Source organism: Acomys minous, assembly GCF_964271855.1.
Source record: "Acomys minous genome assembly, chromosome: 17".
NCBI classification, from domain to species: Eukaryota; Metazoa; Chordata; class Mammalia; order Rodentia; family Muridae; genus Acomys; species Acomys minous.
Genome location: NC_140500.1, coordinates 57931062 through 57949686, shown reverse-complemented (window position 1 = coordinate 57949686; position 18625 = coordinate 57931062). Strand labels below are relative to the sequence as shown.

Genomic DNA, 18625 nt, shown 5'->3' with positions numbered 1-18625 from the left:
TCATATGATCCACCTGCCTCTGCCTCCCGAGTGCTGGGATTAAAGGCACGCACCACCACCGCCCAGCTAAGAGCACTTGTTTTTGCCGTGGTCCTGGGACCCATATGGTGGCTCACAACCACCTGTAAATCTAGTTCTTTTTTTTTTTTTTTAGATGTATTTATTTATTATGTATACAATGCTCTGTCTGCATGTACACCTTCAGACCAGAAGAGGGCAGCAGATCTCATAGTAGATGGTTGTGAACTACCATGTGGTGGCTGGGAATTGAATTCAGGACCTTTGGAAGAGCAGATAGTGTTCTTAACCTCTGAGCCATCTCTCCAGCCACCTGTAAATCTAGTTCTAAGGGATTCCACACCCTTCTGGTACCAAAGGATACCAAAGAGGCCAAAGGATGGTGTGGAATGCCTTATAATGATGCACATACAATAATTTATGTATGGGGTTATTGTGTTGCTCCTTACACTATACATATAAATTATAGATATGTAATTGAGTTATGCAGTTTCATGTCCCTTGTAATTTCACTCTGTTTCATACAGTGTGGTTCAGTTACATGATGCTGATGTCTTCAGGTTTAGGAGGTGAAAATCTGTCTGTCATGCAGGGTGAGGGTGGACATATGCCTTTATCTGCTTGAAATTCCCTATGTAGACCAAGCTGGCCTTGAACTCACAGGGATCCACTTGCCTCTGCCTCCGGAGTGCTGGGACTAATGACAAGTGCTACCCTACCCAGCTACCTCCCCCTCTCTTCTTCCTTATTATTATTGTGTGAATGCACAATAAGGACAATTTAGGGGAGTTGGTTCTCTCCTTCCACTTTTTTTCCCCCTGGTTTTTCGAGACAGGGTTTCTCTGTGTAGCCTTGGCTGTCCTGGACTCGCTTTGTAGACCAGGCTGGCCTCGAACTCACAGCAATCCACCTGCCTCTGCCTCCTGAGTGCTGGGATTGATTAAAGGTGTGTGCCACCAGGCCCTGCTGGAGAGATGGCTCAGCCCTTAAAGGCTAGCCTCAGAACCAAAAAAAAAAAAAAAAAAAAAAGATAGAATCAAGTCTTTAGACTTATGTTGTAGATGCCTTACTAATAGAACTGTCTCCAGTCAGTCCTTCAGGAGACTTTTAACCTCATTTTATAGGCGCTCCTAACACTACTGCATGTGGGAAAGTCAGATCCCAGCTCCTATGTTTCTGTTTTTTTTTTTTTTTAAGATTTATTTGTTATGTATACAGTGCGCATCAGATCACATTATAGATGGTTGTGAGCTGCCATGTGGTTGCTGGGCATTGAACTCTGGACCTCTGGAAGGGCAGTCAGTGCTCTTAACCTCTGAGCCATCTCTCCATGTTTCTGTTTTTTAAAACTACTCATCCCCTTATACTTCACAACGGCTAGGTTCAAGTGCCGGCTGTAGATGTCATTTAACCCTTTAAAAATTCTGTAATTACTAGCCCGGCGCGGTAACACACACCTACAATCCCAGCACTTAGCAGGGCAGAGGCAGGCAAATCTCTGGGAGTCCAAGGCCAGCCTGGTCTACAAAACGTGTCCAGGACAACCAGTGCTACACAGAGAAACCCTGTCTTTATTCTCTCTCTCTCTCTCTCTCTCTCTCTCTCTCATTTTTTCTCTCCTTTCTCCTTCTCCTTCAGGTTTTGTCAAGACAGGGATTAAAGACATGCACCACTATGCCCAGCTGAGAAACCCTATCTTGAAAAACGTAAGAAAAAAGAAAAAAGAAAAAGAAAATAAAAAAAGAAAACAACAACCACAAAAATCTTTTAACTTGCGAATGTGATTATAATGGGTTTATTCTGGGGAAAGGAACAACAACAACAACAAAAAAACCCAGGCTTGAATTGTGCAGGGCTCCTAGCGCCCCCAGAGCCCGGTCTTGGGTTTATTGTGAGCATACAGTACTATGAGCAAGGTCTGGTGACGAAAAGGACCTAGCTGGTTGCGCTCCACCTCTTCCGCGGCCTTTCCCGCGCGCCCCGCGGGGCGTCCCTAGCAACGCGCGCGTTCTCTCGCAGCCCCGCCCCGCGTAAGGCGGTGACGGCAAGTGCGCCTGCGCGGGGCCGCAACCGCCAGTCAACTCGCTCCTCTGCCCGCCCCCTCCCCTCTCCTCCTCTTCTACAGCCGCCTGGAACGCGACGCCAACATGGAGCCGGAGGACCTGCCGTGGCCGGGCGAGCTGGAGGAGGAGGAGGAGGAGGAGGAGAAGGGGGAGGAGGAGGAGGAGGAGGTGGAAGAGGACGAGTCAGCGGCGGCGATCGAGGAGGCCGAGGAGGCCGTGGAGGCCCGGACCTCTGAGGAGACTGTAAGAATGGAAGAGTTTGAAGAGGCGGGGCCCGAGGTGGACTTGGATTTTTACAGCGAGTCCCCGCCGCGGGAGAGCGCGGACGAGGAGGAGGACGAGATGGCTAAAGTCTGGTTGGAGGCTCACCCGGGCCACTCTGTCAGACTTTTCCCTCCGCCCCCGTCCCCGCGGCACCTGTACGCTCCGGTGGAGCATCTGAGCAAGACGGAGGTGAGAAGCGGCGCTGTGGGGAGGAGCGGCGCTGTGGGGAGGAGCCGGGCTGTGGGGAGGAGCGGGACTGAGATCCGAACGCCAGTCCAGATGCTTGCTTGCTTGCTTGCTTGCTTGATCTACTGAAATTGGCCCAGGGTCCCGGGGTCGGGCCCTGATTGCAGCTCGCCTTGCCTACAGACTGGAGACAGACCCTGCCTGTGGGGCTGCCCGACTATTCCGCAATGTCGGCTTCTTCCTGGGAATGACATCTCTGGTGTTTCTCCCGCCTCCCCCCTTTTTTCTCTTTCTGTTATTTAAGTAGGGCAGTTACAACAGATGCGCTGGGAGCCGGTACTCCCAGAGCGTGCAGTTAGAAAGGCTTTTTTGGCAGGAGGTGGGAGCTGGGGAGGGAGTGTAGGGAATAATAGCATGCTAGTGGGGAAGCATCTTAGTTTTACTGAAGTGCAAAAGGCTCCCCGCAACCCCGGAGGATTTAGTATAGGTTTTGCGTGAACTCTTGAGAAGCTTCCCGCCCATTGTGTGCCTCTGGAACCGCATTTGTAGCAATGACCGGGTCCCTAGCCCGTTGTGAGGCAGCTCTCGTCTGGAAAATTAGAAAGCACCAGGTTAAAGCCAAATGGAGGAAGAGCCGAGGTTACAGAGGTCCTGCCAAGAACCTAACCACGTTCTCAATTGATGCTTTTTTTTTTTGTTTTTTGTTTTTAACTACCCAGAACTGTGTTGTTGTTCAGTGTGGCCACTGAACGGTTGTTTATGTACTAGTTAGTAATAAGCAAGACTAGACAGGCTGGTGGTGTATTTAAGCGGTACAGGTCTTGCCTGCTGTGTGCAAGGCCCTGAGTGCAAGCCGTAGTACTTGGTGGGAAAAGAATGTAGAAACTTAGGAAGTCAGTGGCCCTTTTTGAATCACTTCTCAAGTGCTTAATATCCGTGCTTTGTAAGTGGTTGTCACGTTGGAAATAGAAATTAGAGAATGGGGGCGTGGTGGCGCACACCTTTAATCCCAGCACTCGGGAGGCAGAGGCAGGCAGATCGCTGTGAGTTCGAGGCCAGCCTGGTCAACAAATCAAGTCTAGGACAGCTAAGGCTACACAGAGAAACCTTGTCTTGAAAAACAAAACAAAACCAAAAAAAAAAAAAAAAAAAAGAAAAAAGAAAAAAGAAAGAAAGAAAGAAAAGAAATGAGAACAATTACATTATCTTAGTGAGAGAATGCTCTGATTGCCGCAGAGCAGTCCATGGTGTTGTTTGCTTGCTAGGTATTGCAGGGGTGTTTAATTCACTCAGCTTAGTCTTTAAGCACTCACCTTGTTCTTGATGCTAAGGACATCTTGGTGAACCAAACCGCTGCCTTCCTAGTGTTCCCCTTCTGAAGAGGGAGGGCAGATAAAATGCACGTGGTCTCATAAGTAAAACTGGTGTATGCTAAAATGCTATGGAGGCATAAAATAGGAAACTCGGATTTGTCAGTGAGTGAAGGTTGGTGAATTACCTTGAAGACTGTAAGGCTGACTAAACGAGGGTTTTTAAAAAAGCCTAGATGAGGCTGGCAAGAGTGTGACATTTTCACATTTTACATTGTTTGTTTTTTGTATTTGTTTGCTTGTTTGTTTGTTTTTGTAGGGCCTCTGGGCGTGCTAGGCAGACATTCTCTCTACCACTGTCCCACATCGTTTAAAACTTGGCATTTTCAAGGAATGAAGGCCAACGGGGTGGGTGTGGGCTACAAGGCTTTTTGCCAGGGATTTCTAGGCTTTATTTTATCCCTGGAGTCTGGAGAAGTCAATAAAATATTTTAAAGACGTTTATGATCAGATTTGTATTTCAGCAAGATAACTAGTGTAGCGTGTGTGTGTGTGTGTGTGTGTGTGTGTGTGTGTGTTGGGGGGTATTAAAGCAGCCTGTATAAGTGAAAGACACGAATTAGATGGTTGTTGCAATATTGTCAGGCAGAAAGTTTTTTTCTTGAGACAGGGTTTCTCTGTGTAGTCTTGGCTGTCCTGGACTCACTTTGTAGACCAGGCTGGCCTCGAACTCACAGCGATCCACTAGCCTCTGCCTTCCGAGTGCTGGGATTAAAGACATGCACCACCATGCCCGGCTCAGAAAGCTTTTTAGAACAAGGAAGTGAACAGGGTGTGGTAGCATGTGCTTTTTATTTTGTTTGTTTGTGTTTCTTATTTTTTCAAGACTGGGTAAACTGTGTAGCCTTGGCTGTCCTGGGCTCGCTTTGTAGATCAGGCCGGCCTCTGCCTCCCGAGTGCTGGCTTTAAAGGCATGCACCACCATGCCCGGCTCTGCGTGTGCTTTTTAATTCCAACATTTTGTTTGTTTTTCCAAGACAGGTTTTCTCTTGTAGTAGCCCTGGCTGTCCTGGAACTTGCTCTGTAGACCAGGCTGGCCTCAAACTCACAGAGATCCATCTGCCTCTGCCTCCTGAGTGCTGGGATTACAGGTGTGCGCCACCACCGAGAGGCTAACTGCACCCTTAGAGCAGTGGTTCCTAACCTTCCTAACGCTGTGACCCTTTAAGACAGCTCCTTAGGTTGTGGTGACCTGCAACCATTCATTGCTACTTTATAACTGTAATTTTGCTCCTGTTAGGATGAATCCTAATGTAAACTCAGGATATCTGATGTGCAACCCCCAAGGGGTTGAGGCTTACACGTTGAGAACTGCTGATTAGTGGCAAAGGGACGTGGGTCTCTGAGTTCCGGACCAGCCTGGTCTACATACAACAGGGACATTGATGGGAATAGGGAAAAGTAGGTTGTTTCAAGAGGAGTTTGTCATGTGGGGGACAGTGTTGACAGGCTGGTGACATGGTGCTGTGAATGAATTCACCAGTAGAAAGTTGAGGCTCTTAAGGGGAGACTTTTCTGTCACTGTTTCAGTGTTGTGATGCCCTGGTTGTTTGCGTCTTACCTTGTGGGACTCCTTGTGTGTTTCTTTTTATGTGGCTGGATATCTGAGTAGGGGCAGATTACTGATGGTCTGGTGTACTCATTAAAGAGTGGAGACAGTGCTGACAGTGTGCCCCGAGGCAGATGCAGCCTGGGGTTGTTAAGCTAGCTCTAGCCTAGCCTGCTTTGGGGGCCAAAAGAAAACAACAGTGCTCTGAGATTAGAACGGCTTGGCACAAACCACCCATCCCAGAACAGCATCGACATTTAGAAAGCAAAACCCATCACGTTTAATAATGGGTTGGATGTGGAGAGGGTAGTGTCCAGGTGTTGGGCTAATGAGTAAGTGCTTGTGCTGTTTGAGATGTGGCCAGGTCTATGGTGGCCTTGAGCAGGTGGTGGATTGGCTGGATGGGTGCTAAGACTGAATTGGATTTTTAATTCAGTCCACATCACTTGGAGAAGTGGTGTGGACTAGAAGATTGAAGTAGTACATTATCTACATCTAGACCATAGAGAAAGAGAACCGTGCTAGCTTAGTTTGTTCTGACTTCTTATTTTAGTAACTATGAATATTTACATTTATTTTAATTTTGGTTTTCGAGACAGGGTTTCTTTGTGTAGCCCTGGCTGTCCTGGCCTAGCTTCATAGACCAGGCTAGCCTCGAACTCACAGAGAGCCATCTGCCTCTTTCTTCTGAGTGCTGGGATTAAAGGAGTGTGGCATCATGCCCAGCTAAATCTCTTTTTTTAGGCCTCATGGAGGAATTCTTAAATTAGCCCACTTTAACTCTTCCCATACCTAATATGAGAGCATTGTTTTTCTGGATTACAGTGACCTGTCTAATTGTGGTAGAGAAATACTTTTTTAGAACTTGGGATGTCTTTCCTTTTTGGAAGTTTTGTTATGTTTTTGAGACAGGTTCTCACTATATAGCCCTGGCTGGCCTGGAACTTGCTGTGTTGATCAGGCTGGCTTTGAACTCGGGAGATCCTACCGCCTCAGATTCCCGAGTGCTGGGAATAAAGGTGTGGCTATCATACCCAGCCCTGCGTACATCAGTTATTTATATGAGAGGGTATGTGCAGGTGTAGGTGGGCCTCCTTTCATTGTCTGCTTTCTGAAGTTGGGGATTATGAATCCTGATCTTGGTGCATGTTAATCACACTCTGCCTCTGAGTCGCCATGTCTGATGATGAACATGTTTTCTTGTTCTTACTGATCATTCATACATTTACTGTACAGAAATGTCCATTTAGAGCTTTTGCCCATTTCTTTATTTTGGCTGTCTGTTTCCTATTGGGTTTTAAATTGAACAACCCCAGGGTTTTCTGCATGTGTCAGCCGATCTCTCATCTAAAGTAATAACTAGAGGGAGGAAAGGAAAGAAAAATGATATAATTATAATCTCAAAAAAAAAAAAGCATACCAAATATTTTACTTTTTTTTTTTTTAAGTGTTTTTGTTTTGTTTTCCGAGCCAGGGTTTCTCTGTTTAGCCTTGGCTGTCCTGGACTTGCCTTGTAGACCAGGCTGGCCTCGAACTCACAGCGATCCACCTGCCTCTGCCTCCCGAGTGCTGGGATTAAAGGTGTGTGCCACCACCACCCAGCCCTTTTTAGGTTTTTTGGACCGGGTTTCTCTGTGTAGTACTGACTGTCCTGGAAATCACTCTGTCTACCATCCTGGCCTTGAACTCATCCTCCTGAGTGCTAGGATTAAAGGCTTGTACCACCACCGCCCAGCACATTTTACTTTCCTTTCTTCTGTGCTGGCTATTGATCTAAGGGTCTTGTCAGCTCTTTTTACCTGAGTCACAAGCTGGTGGTCCTGGGTTTATAAGAAAGCCAAGTGTGGTGGCGCATGCCTTTAATCCCAGCAATGACAGGCAGAGACAGGCAGATGGATGTGAGTTCGAGGCCAGCCTGGTCTACAAGTGAGTCCAGGACAGCCAAGGCTACACAGAGAAACCCTGTCTCGAAAAACAAACAAACAAAAAAACTCCAAGAAAGCAGGTTGAGCAAGCCATGGGGAGCAAGATTACTAGCAGCACTCCTCCATGGCCTCTGCATCAGTTCCTGTCCTGCCTTCTTCGGTTTGAGCTGCAATGTGGAAGTGTAAGCCGAGTAAACCTTTTGCCCCCCAACTTGCTTTCTGTACATGGTGTTGACTTTGTGTGTTGCTTGGGTAGTACGGGCCTGCTAACATACTATTTCTTTCTAGCCTCCAGATATCCACTATCGGTTTATTTGTGCTAACCCCCCTCTTAGCCTCTCCCTACCTCTCTCACTGTATAGCTTGCTTGGATGACCTGGAACTCAGCTATATGGATCAGGCTGGCCTCTGCCTGGGATTTAAAGATGTGTGCCACCATGCCTGGCTATGGCTGTTTTTAAATTTTTATTTGATTAGCATCTTAGACTCTTTTGGATACAGGTCTTTTACCTTCTTGGTTTAATCTGTATTTATTTGTTTGGTTGGCTTTTTTGAGATAGGGTTTCTTTGTGTAGCCCTGGCTGTCCTGGAACTCACAGAGACCCAACTGCCTCTGCCTCTCATGTGATGGGACTAAAGGCGTGCACCACCACTGCCCAGTGAAGCATTTATTTAATTATTAACTGACTTGTATGTGTGTGTCTGTGTTAGGATCTGGAACTTGCTATAGCCCAGGTTGGCCTTGAACTCTTTAAAAGTCCTTGCTCTGTCAAAGTACTGGGATTACTGGCTGTTGATTTATTTATTTATTTATGGTTTTTTGAGACAGAGTTTCTCTGTTTAGCCTTGGCTGCCCTGGACTTGCCTTGTAGACCAGGCTGACCTCGAATTCACAGTAATTTGCCTGCCTCTGCCTCCTGAGTGTTGGGACTAAAGGCATGCGCCACTACCACCCAGCTTAGTTTTTTTCTTAACCTGTCTATCACACAAATAATTGAGACTCTTTTTATATCTGTTTATAAGGCTTTACAATACAATCTTGAGCAGTTTAAGACTGTTCTTAACCCTCTATGTAATCCTGACTCTGTCTTTACCAAAATTCCTAAGTTACTTGCTTTTCAGTTCTTTCTTTGCTCCAGCTGAATCTTTTTCATCTTTCCTGCACCTCTGCCTCTGGCTGAATCCCCTACTTCCTCTGCTAACTCCTCCCCTGGCTGGCAAGAAGTCCAGCCCTATTCTCTGCCCTGCTCAGCAAGTGGCTGTAAACTACTTTACTGACATATCAAGGGACAATTGGGAAGCAGTGTTTACACAACATTGAGACAGGAGATTCTCAGAACCAGGCTTGCAACCAGATATGGGGGTACAGAAATCAGCATTTGAATTACACAATAACCTTATGCCTACAGTCTTTTTTTTTTTATTGTAATATTTCTTTTGTGCCTACAGTCTTAAGCTTACCTTAGCTTATTGGGCATGTTTAAGAAAGTAGATTTAAATTTTTTTTGTGTGTATGCATGCACAGGTGGCCATTGAGGCCAGAAGAATGTATGGGATCTCCTGGAGCTGGAGCTGTCTTTGGGTGCTGGGAATTGAACTTAGGCCAAATGGAAGAGTGGCCAAACTCAACTGCTGAGTGTACTCTCCAGCCCCTGTTTTTATTTAATCTGTTGTATTTGGGTGTTTGTGTGCGTATATGTGCCTTCATGTGTGCACACACTCATGGTGGAAGTCAGCGGATAATTTATGGGAGTCGGCTCCCTTCTTTCATTACGGAGGTGTGAGTACCAGGATTGAGCAATGTGTTGGTCAGGCTAACTGAAAGTACCTTAGAGAAGCGTAGCATGTAGCCCAGGCTAGCCTCAAACTCACTAGCCAAGGATGACTTGATTCTCCTGCTACACACCCTGAAGTCCTGGGATTATAGGCCTGTATCACCACACTTGTGGTGTTGATATGGTGCTGGAGGTTGACCCCAGGGCTTTGTGTGTACCAGGCAAGTCCTCTTCCAGCTGAGCTACCTGTACAATTTCTATTCTGATTTTTAAATTAGCCCTACTAATTTTTCTTAATTTCTTGTAAACTCAAATTTGCATATAAATAGTCATTACTTTTGCAATATTTTTCCTCTTGTTAATTTGTAGTAGATTAGCTGTTTGGATTCTAGATAGAAGTTGACAAAGTGAATTTGTATCTTTTGGGTTCTCTTTTCTTTTGGTTGATGTAGAGGTTTTTTGTTCTTTGTTTCTTGCTTTATTTATTTATTTATTTTTTTGGTTGCAGTTTTCCTATTACCTCTTAACTAACAGAGGAGTTGCCTTTTAGCACTGCAGAGTCCAGCAGTCACTCCTCTCTGGTCTCAGGTGTTGCAGAGCTCTGTCTTAGGCTACAGGAGAGAATTAACGATAAATTAGAAGCAAAGGTGGAGTTCATTGTGAAAGTATACTCCCAGAGGCCTGGGGGGCTTTTCAAGAGTCTCAGACCAACTGTCTTAACAATTTTCAAGTTATCTTGTTTCAAGAATGTAAAATGTACTAAAATTTAAAAGGGTAAATAAAATGTGCTGGGCATTGGTGGCTCAAGCCTTTAATTCTAGCACTCAGGAGGCAGAGGCAGAGGCAGAGGCAGAGGATCTCTGAGTTCTAGGCCAGCCTGGTGTACAGAGTGAGTTCCAGGACAGCCAGGACTACACAGAAAGAACCTGTCTGGAAAAACACAAACAAACAAAAAGGAAAATGTTTGGTATGCTTTTTTCCTTATATTTTTGAGATTGTAACTACACCATTTTCTTCTTTCCTTTCCTCCCTCCAAACCCTTCCATATACCCCTATCTCTTTGGTGTCTTTTTTCATTGTTACATGCATATATTTATATGTATATACATGTTTTCCTAACTATAACCTGCTCTGTCTAAAAGATTTCTACTTAAAATGATTATAAGTGATTTGTGGGTGCTTTGTGAAGGTTTGCAGATGAAATCAGATGAAAGACAGAAATCAGTCAAAGCAAGTGAAAGGAATTCTTACTATGCATAGGTCTAAGGGAAAGGAAGATGTATTTTAACTATAAACATTGCTCGTTATATTGTTTGGGAGATTTTTTCCCCCCAAAAGTACTGGTTTATAGCTGGGAAAAGAAGGCTAATTGATTAAAATAGGTCACCTTACATTTGGCTTTAAGCATGGTTCTGTTGAGATGTGCCTCAGGAAAGGTAAATGACTTTACACAGGTGATCTTCACAGTGTTTTGTTTTGTTTTCTTCTTTCTTTTTTTTGGGAGGGTGGTGGTTTTGAGACAGGGTTTCTCTGTGTAGTCCTGGCTGTCCTGGGCTCACTTTGTAGACCAGGCTGGCCTCAAACTCACAGAGATCCACCTGCCTCTGCCTCCCAGAGTGCTGGGATTATAGGCATGTGCTACCACATCACATCCACTAGTTTGTTTTCTCTCCCCCCACCCCCCACAATTGTGTTCAGATTCTGGCCTCTGAGCCAGAGAGACATTTGCACCTGGAGGGAATGGCGGTCATGGTGTCCGCCACATAACACCTCTTACTTTTCCCTGATCCTTCTCCTCATGCTATAAGCTGACTGTAGCTCCTGATATAAGGGTTGGATTTGTGGCTGTAAGCAGTAAGACTGTAAAATAGGTAATTCACATTTTTTTTCTTAGTTGCTTTTACTGTAGGTATAGAATTTTGGGAACTGGAAGAGTTTAGTGAAAAGTATGTTTGGGTCTAACTGGTTGATGAACTTAAATAACTGGGATAGTACTGTGAAGTAAAAGTGTGTGTGTGTGCACATGCGCGTGTGTGCGTGCGTCTGTGTGTGCGCGCGCGTGTGTGCGTGCGTCCGTGTGCGTGTGTTTCTGGGGGAGATTGAATAAACATATACTGACCCCAGATAGGCAAACAATGATAAGCCAAAGTAAGGATTCCAAGTCCAGCTGTGTGAGCAAATGCACTACTGAGGTTGGAAGGCCCTGTGAGCAGAGGGCCTTAGGCAGGAGGGGCTGATTACTCGGGTGTAGTTTGCTGTTCTCTTATTTTAATTGATAGATTAGGCCATATATTTTTCCTACTGCACATGTTTCTTCTCATAATGCATCTGATTTGATTCATGTTTGCCCATATAATAGATAATATTATAAATAGGATTTTTCCTAAAAATTCATTGAAACAGTTTTCTTACTGTGCATACACCCCAAACCAGTTCGGGCCAGATCAGTCTTTCTCTTTGTCCTGTTCAGATACATTATACTTGAATAGAAACAGTCTACATTTGATTTTTTTTGTTCTGTTTTTTGTTTGTTTGTTTGTTTGAGACAAGATTTCTCTGTGTAGCCCTTACTGTTCTGGACTCGCCTTTGTAGACCAGACTGACCAGAGATTTGCGTGCCTCTGCCTCTTGAGTGCTGGGATCACAGGCGTGTACCGCCATGCCCTGCTAAATTTGATTGTTGTTAGGGGCAGAGAAGCTTATGCTGTTGTTCATGGTGAAATGCATGTGGCCTGTGCAGGTGGAGAGTTAAGGGGTTCTGAGGTGCATTCTTTGGAGAGAGATGTGTGTGCATAGTACATGCAGGTGAGGGAACTAGTCTGGCAAGTGCAGTATTCCAAGGCTGTGTGTGCATGATCCAAACCAAATATATCGCAAGCCACTAAACTATATCCTAGGTGTGCCTGCCTTAAATTGACTTTCTGCACATCCTCCTGTGAGGGAAGGTCAGTAGGTCTGGTTTTGAGTCTCTGTGGGTAGTTACGGCTGCTTCTGATGAAGATGGTAATGCTGTTATGCTTGGAGAATAGCCTTGTATAACAACATGAAAGCATTTTATAGAGTAAAAAGTGGATTCTAGCATGGTTGCTTTCACTATTATACATTATTCTGCTTATGTGTGCTTGATTGATCAGGTTGTTCCCGTGACTTGCCCTGTGTGGCAGCCATCAGCTTATCAAGACCAGACTTGTGCGCAGGTTTCCAACTCCAGTACGGTGTCATTGGAAACAGCAGTGCAGTGGGGCTCTGGGGAGGATGAGGTAAGTGTGGGGCAAATTCTTTTTCTTTTTACCAGCAGCACAAGAAATGCTGTGATATGAGGAATGTGCAGGGGTGAGTTGCTGTTTCAGTGTCCTGATAGGACTGCGTAACTTTATGTGCAGCAGAAGCTCGTCCCTGCACTTTGCTTTCAATCCTCTACCCTCTTCAGGAGTATGGTACAGAGCCTTTGTGTATGTGCCTTATCTCTTAGGATGGTTACCATATAAGAAGTTAGTGTGCCGGGCGGTAGTGGCGCACGCCTTTAATCCCAGCACTCGGGAGGCAGAGGCAGGCGGATCGCTGTGAGTTCGAGGCCAGCCTGGTCTACAAAGTGAGTCCAGGACAACCAAGGCTACACAGAGAGACCCTGTCTCGAAAAACTAAAAAAAAAAAAAAAATTAATACATTCAAAATTAGAAACTTATTACCTGGCCATAAGTAGTATACTTTAAAAGGAAAGGTGCCGATTTCCATTTGTTTGGTTTTTCCAGATAGGGTTTCTATGTATAGCTCTGGCTGTCTTGGAATTTGCTCTGTAGACCAGGCTAGCCTAGAACTCACAGAAATCCTCCTGCCTCTGCCTCCTGAGTCCTGGGATTAAAGGTGTGCATCACCATTGCCCTGCTGTCTATTTTTATTTTAAACAGCTAAGTTTATTGATACATAAAGTGAACTGCTTTGTCAGATAAGATTTGAAAGATACAGTCTTGTAAATATCATTGTGTTTGAGACATATAGCATTATTGTTATGTACAAAAGTTTCTGGTTTTTTCCCCCCCAGAGCTGAGGCCCAAACCCAGGGCAAACGCTCTACCACTGAACTAAATCCCCAACTCTGTACAAAAGTTTCTGAATGCTGTTTTAATCATTGCCTTCTCCAGTCCCTGACCTTATATATTACCTCTAGTGGTGGCTCTGTGGCTTTGCCTTTTCAAAATTATAGTGTGTAGTTTTTTAATTTTTGATTTCTTTCCTTCTGAAATTAGCTCATGTTGCATGTATCAACTCTTTAATCTTCATTGTTGGATAATATTCTTTTAGGTTTTTGAGTAAACATGACTTCATTTCTACTGAGTAAATACCTAGGGATAGATGAGCTAAGTTATTTATTGGTATATATAACTTTACAAGAATATGCTAAATTATTTTCTGAAGCACCTGTTGCATTTTGCCTAAGGAATGCTGTAGCTAGGTTTAGAAATATTTGCTAAGTTGTTTTTTTTTTTAATTACCACAGTATGGATTTGTCATGTAGTACCAAATGTCGTGAGGACTGAGAACACAGCACAAGTGTCAGTGACTACCTGGTGCTAGGAGAGTGGTAGAAGAGGGCTAGAAGGAGGTTAGTAGGGAGATGGAGCCTAGAAGGGACAGTTTTCCTTTCCCGCTGTGGCAAGATCATTGTTAAGCATGCCGTGAATAGACGGGAGTTGGAGTGTTAATGTGTCAACTCAGTTAGTGACCAGTACCCTTCCCTTTAAATTGTTTCAGAGAGCAGGATCTTGGCATCATCTTCCTCAGGAAAGGGACTCTTTGCAAACCCTGGATACATCTCAGACCGGGACTGGCAGAAGAGAAGGAGCAGAAGTAACAGAGCTCCCCTCTCTGGAGGAAGGTGGATTGGCTCAGTCACAGCGTCCAGTAAAGGAACCAAAGCTAGATCTCTTGTGTTCTCCATTGCTAGGTAATGTCTCTGTACGTTTTGTCTTCTTAAAAACATTTTATTTTACTTGATGAGCGTGGATGTTTGACCCGCATGCATGTCCGTCTGTGCACCATGCTTGTGCCTGGTGCCCACGGAGGCCAGAAGAGCACGTCGGGTTCCCTGGAACTGGGATGATGGATTCTGGGTGTGGCCTCCTTTCTCTAGGAGGCTGGGCTGAGAATCTGGTCAGTTTTCTTCAGCCTTCTGGAGGCTAGCTGAGGAAGAAGGCTCTGTCCTGAGAACCAGCTCTAGGGAGTGCAGGGCGGGCCTAGCCAGGGTTGAGGGCTTGAGACAATAGGAATCTGCCTCCCTTCCAGCTGGCGGCGTGTGTGTGTGTGTGTGTGTGTGTGTGTGTGTGTGTGTGTGTGTGTGTGTGTGTGTGTGTGTGTAAACCATCGCACTTGGTTGAAATAAGGACAGTTAAGAGTTGGAGAGCTCGGGGCTGGAGAGATGGCTCAGAGGTTAAGAGCACTGATGGCTATTCCAGAGGTCCTAAGTTCAATTTCCAGCAACCACATGGTGGCTCACAACCATCTATAATGTGATCTGATGCTCTCTTCTGGCCTGCGAGTGTAGGTAGAACACTGTATACATAATAATAAATAAATAAATCTTAAAAAAAAAAAAAAAGCCAGAGAGCTAGATTTTAATTCACTAAGCTTAATCAAAGACAGGGGAGCTACAGGAGGGAGAAACGGGGATTCCCCACCTCACTAAATCTCTGGGTTTTTAAACAAAGGGTATCTGAATTACAGGATACAGGGCCAGGACACCTCCTGGGGCTTGTCTCCAGGGCAGCTTTGATATGTATTTCTTCAAAGACCCATCTTTGACACCTTTTGTGTGGTTTAGGGTCTGTGCTTTGGAAGTGTTCCTGCAAGGAACTAGCCTTTTAACACATTTCTGGTCTGGTGGGTTAATGCCAGCAGGGATATGCTCACCGTTGTCCTAGCACAAGGGAAGCTTACTGGAGCATCTCCTCCGCCTTCTGACAAGGGCCCACAGCTGGCATTCAAACCTAGATCCTCCTGAGAGAGAGCTCTCTCTCCAGCCCCAAAGCTTCTGTGTCTTTAACCAGTGGTAATAGCTTGTTTTTCTTTTCTTTTCTCCTTCCTTCCTTCCTTCCTTCCTTCCTTCCTTCCTTCCTTCCTTCCTTCCTTCCTCTCTCTCTCTCTCTCTCTCTCTCTCTCTCTCTCTCTCTCTCTCTCTTTCTTTCTTTCTTTTCACTTTGTAGACCAGGCTGGCCTCGAACTCATAGTGATCCACCTGCCTCTGTCTCCCAAGTGCTGAGATTAAAGGCGTGCGCCACCACCACCCGGCTTCTTTTCTTTTTCAAGACAGGATTTTTCTGTGTAGACTTGGCTGTCCTGGACTTGCTTTTTACACCAAACTGGCCTCAAACTCAGAGAGAGCTGCCTACCTCTGCTTCTTGAGTGTTGGGATTAAAGGTGTACACCACCTGGCTTATATTTTATAAAACTGTGTGTGCGTGTGCACGCACATGCACGTGTGGGGTGACTTGTTAGTTTGGTTTAAATAATCCATTTTAATTGAGGGTCTCTGTGGCGCTATACTCAAAAGGATTAGTTAGTTCTGGTTTTTCACACTGGCTAGTTAACTTAGCTATATTAAACATGCTGTTGATCCTCCTTTTAGCATGCCCACGGCTGAGAGGTGGTCACACCCAGTCTCATGGGCGTTTGTCATTAGTCTTCCATAGCACAGTTGCTCTTGGGAAAGACACTATCTTTGATGTTCCTTCACCAGTGGAGTCTCAGTATTTCCTCACAAATAATAAGTGTCTATATGTCTTAGTTTGCTTTCATATTTGCCTCCTTTTCTGTGAAGAACTTTCCATAACTAGATGACAGTATTACTATGGATTAGTGTTACTGCAGTTTCAAGAGCAGGAGTCTAAAAATGGTAGTCCACAGGCCGAAGCTCGGTTTTGTACTCTTGAATACAAGTTTTAGAATGCTTATTTTTCATACTTGTTTATCTAATTTAGTTGTTCCCAGAGAGCATCACGTGTGACATATCCTATCCTGCTAGGAACTCTAGATCTTCCTGGTTGCTGGCATATGTGTGCATACCTCCAAGCCTGGAAGCATTTTGTTTTTTTACTTTTATTGTGGTGCTCTGGATTGAACCCAGGGCTTTGCACATGCTTGGCAAATACTTTACTGCTGAGTTACAAGCTCTACCATTTGAATTTTTAAAAGATCGTGAAAACAAAGTGTACGTCACAGTTTGTTTACATGTTATCAACAGGCCCAAACTACTTATATTCTGACCCTTGACCAAAAATGCCTGCTTACTTGCAGTGTAGAGGTTAAACCGAGGACATGTTAAGTATAGGATGCTGCATTTAACTTAATATAAGATCTTCATCAAAAAGGTAGAATGCTAGTAACAGAAAATAAGATCTGTTAAAGCAAATCATCAAGGAAAATTCTGTAATAGAAAGATTTCAGATTTAATGAGAGAACATACAGTGCAGTTTCTAGTGTCCTAATGTATTGTATAGCTGCAGTTTTTCCTTTACAGTAGATAAAGTAAGACATTTAAAGCTGGTTCTTGCATCTTTTGGCCAGTGGACATGCTATTCCTGCTGTTCTGTCCTGCATGGATGCTACCATCATGGTATTAGGCTTTCACCAATGGCAGATGCCATTGATATGACAGTGATAGAGGCACCTGTGCTGGCAGCATCTATCCACATGGGAGAAAGCGAACAGTTGAGAGCAGTATGGGAAGGCGTTGTCTGTTAGCTGTACACCCTTCCCTTCAATTACACACATGTACATGGCGTGCTTGAAAACTTTAATTGTGGCTTGCTCCTTTAGAAACAGCATTTTCTACTTACCTGATTTAACTTTCAAACTCCACTCCGATATTTAAGGAGATGCTCAAATGGTGCTTATAACTAATTACTTGGGGCTGGAGAGATGGCTCAGAGGTTAAGAGCACCGACTGCTCTTCCAGAGGTTATGAGTTCAATTCCCAGCAACCACATGGTGGCTCATAACCATCTCTAATGTGATCTGATGCCCTCTTCTGGCATGCAGGTGTGCATGCAGGCAGAGTACTGTATTCATAATAAATAAATAAATAAATAAATATAAAAAAAACTAATTACTTATGATTTCTTGGCTTTGTATATTTACGATTCTGTAAGTTCTGAAACCTGGTTAGGGATAAGTAATTTTTAATTTCATTATTTATTTTTCATATGATTTTATGTGTATGGGTGTTTTGCCTGCATGTATGTTTGTGCACCACCCAAGACTGATGCTGGAGGAGGCCAGAACAGGATGTCAGATCCCCTGGGAGTAGAGTTACAGATGATTGTAAGTCACAATCTGTGTGATGCTTTTCTTTGTCTTTTTTTAACGGGACAGGGTTTCTCTTGTGTAGCCCTGGCTGTCCTGGAATCACTCTGTAGATCACGCTGGCCTCAAACTCACAGAGACCTGCTTGCTTCTGCCTCCTGAGTGGTGAGATTAAAAGTGTGCACCACCACTGCCTAGCTGGAGCCAGTGCTCTTGACTATTGAACTATCTCTCCAGCTCTAGATAACCAATATTTTAAAGATTACCAGATCATTTAAATGACCAGTGTTTTGAGTTAATTGAAAATAATTTCTTATAGTCACAAATCCTTTTGTGGTATTAGACTAGTTTGTTTTTAAAAACTTTGTTGATTTTTCCAGGGATGAAGACTGTCTTGTTTTGAAGGTTTAAAAATTATTTTCTAAGTCAGTGCCAAAGATGAGTCGTACTAAATCTCTGATGTTAAAATGTTTTCTTTCTGTGTGTGGATGTGTGTGGGTGTTTCAAATGTGTCCCTGGGCAACATCCTTGGGTGTTGTTCCTTAGGAGCTATTCACTTATGCGCTTGACACTCGCCTTTGACTCACTGGCTGGTTAGCAGACCAAGGATCTGCCCAGCCTCACCTTTCCCGTCTAGGATTGCAGGTGTGCAGTACCATGCCTAACTTTCTTACATCATCTTGTGGAATTGAACCCAGGTTTTCGCACTTGCGCAGAAAGCACTTTACTGACTAAAATAATATTTTTTCAAAGATTCATTCATTTTTATTTTATATGTATTGGTGTTTTGTCTGCATGTATGTCTGTGAAGGTGCCAGATTTCCCTGGAATTGGAGCTACAGACAGTTGTGAGCTGCCATATGGGTGCTATGAATTGAATTTGGGTCCTTTGGAAGAACAGCTACTGCTCTTAACTGCTGAGGCATCTCTCTAGTCCCCTAAAATGATATTTTTAAAGTTACTATCTGTCTATCTATCTTTTTTAAAAAAAGCATTTGTCAAAGAAATTGTGTTGACAATGAATGTGTCTTTCCTTAGATGCCACTATTGAAGGTGTATTCTCATTTTCTGTATACTACATCCTGTATCAAACACTGATACACTATCAACACTGTGTTTACAGTGTTCTGACTACACGTACGCCTGCACACCAGAAGAGGGCATGAGATCTCTTTAT

General features: G+C 44.3%; 1 protein-coding gene across 5 annotated transcripts in view; it reads left to right on the top strand.

Annotated features, from left to right (window-relative positions):
• Positions 1–2051: 2051 nt before the first annotated feature.
• Positions 2052–18625, top strand: part of ALMS1 (ALMS1 centrosome and basal body associated protein) — an 84575-nt gene continuing 68001 nt past the window's right edge. For 2 of the 5 annotated variants that reach the window (XM_084766377.1, XM_084766378.1), the window contains exons 1-3: positions 2052–2534; positions 12285–12410; positions 13903–14095. In XM_084766377.1, coding sequence (XP_084622503.1) covers positions 2166–2534; positions 12285–12410; positions 13903–14095 — 688 coding nt within the window. In that variant the 5' untranslated portion in view covers positions 2052–2165. The remainder of the gene's footprint in view (positions 2535–12284; positions 12411–13902; positions 14096–18625) is intronic. The other 3 variants (XM_084766376.1, XM_084766379.1, XM_084766381.1) reach the window with 3 other exon arrangements.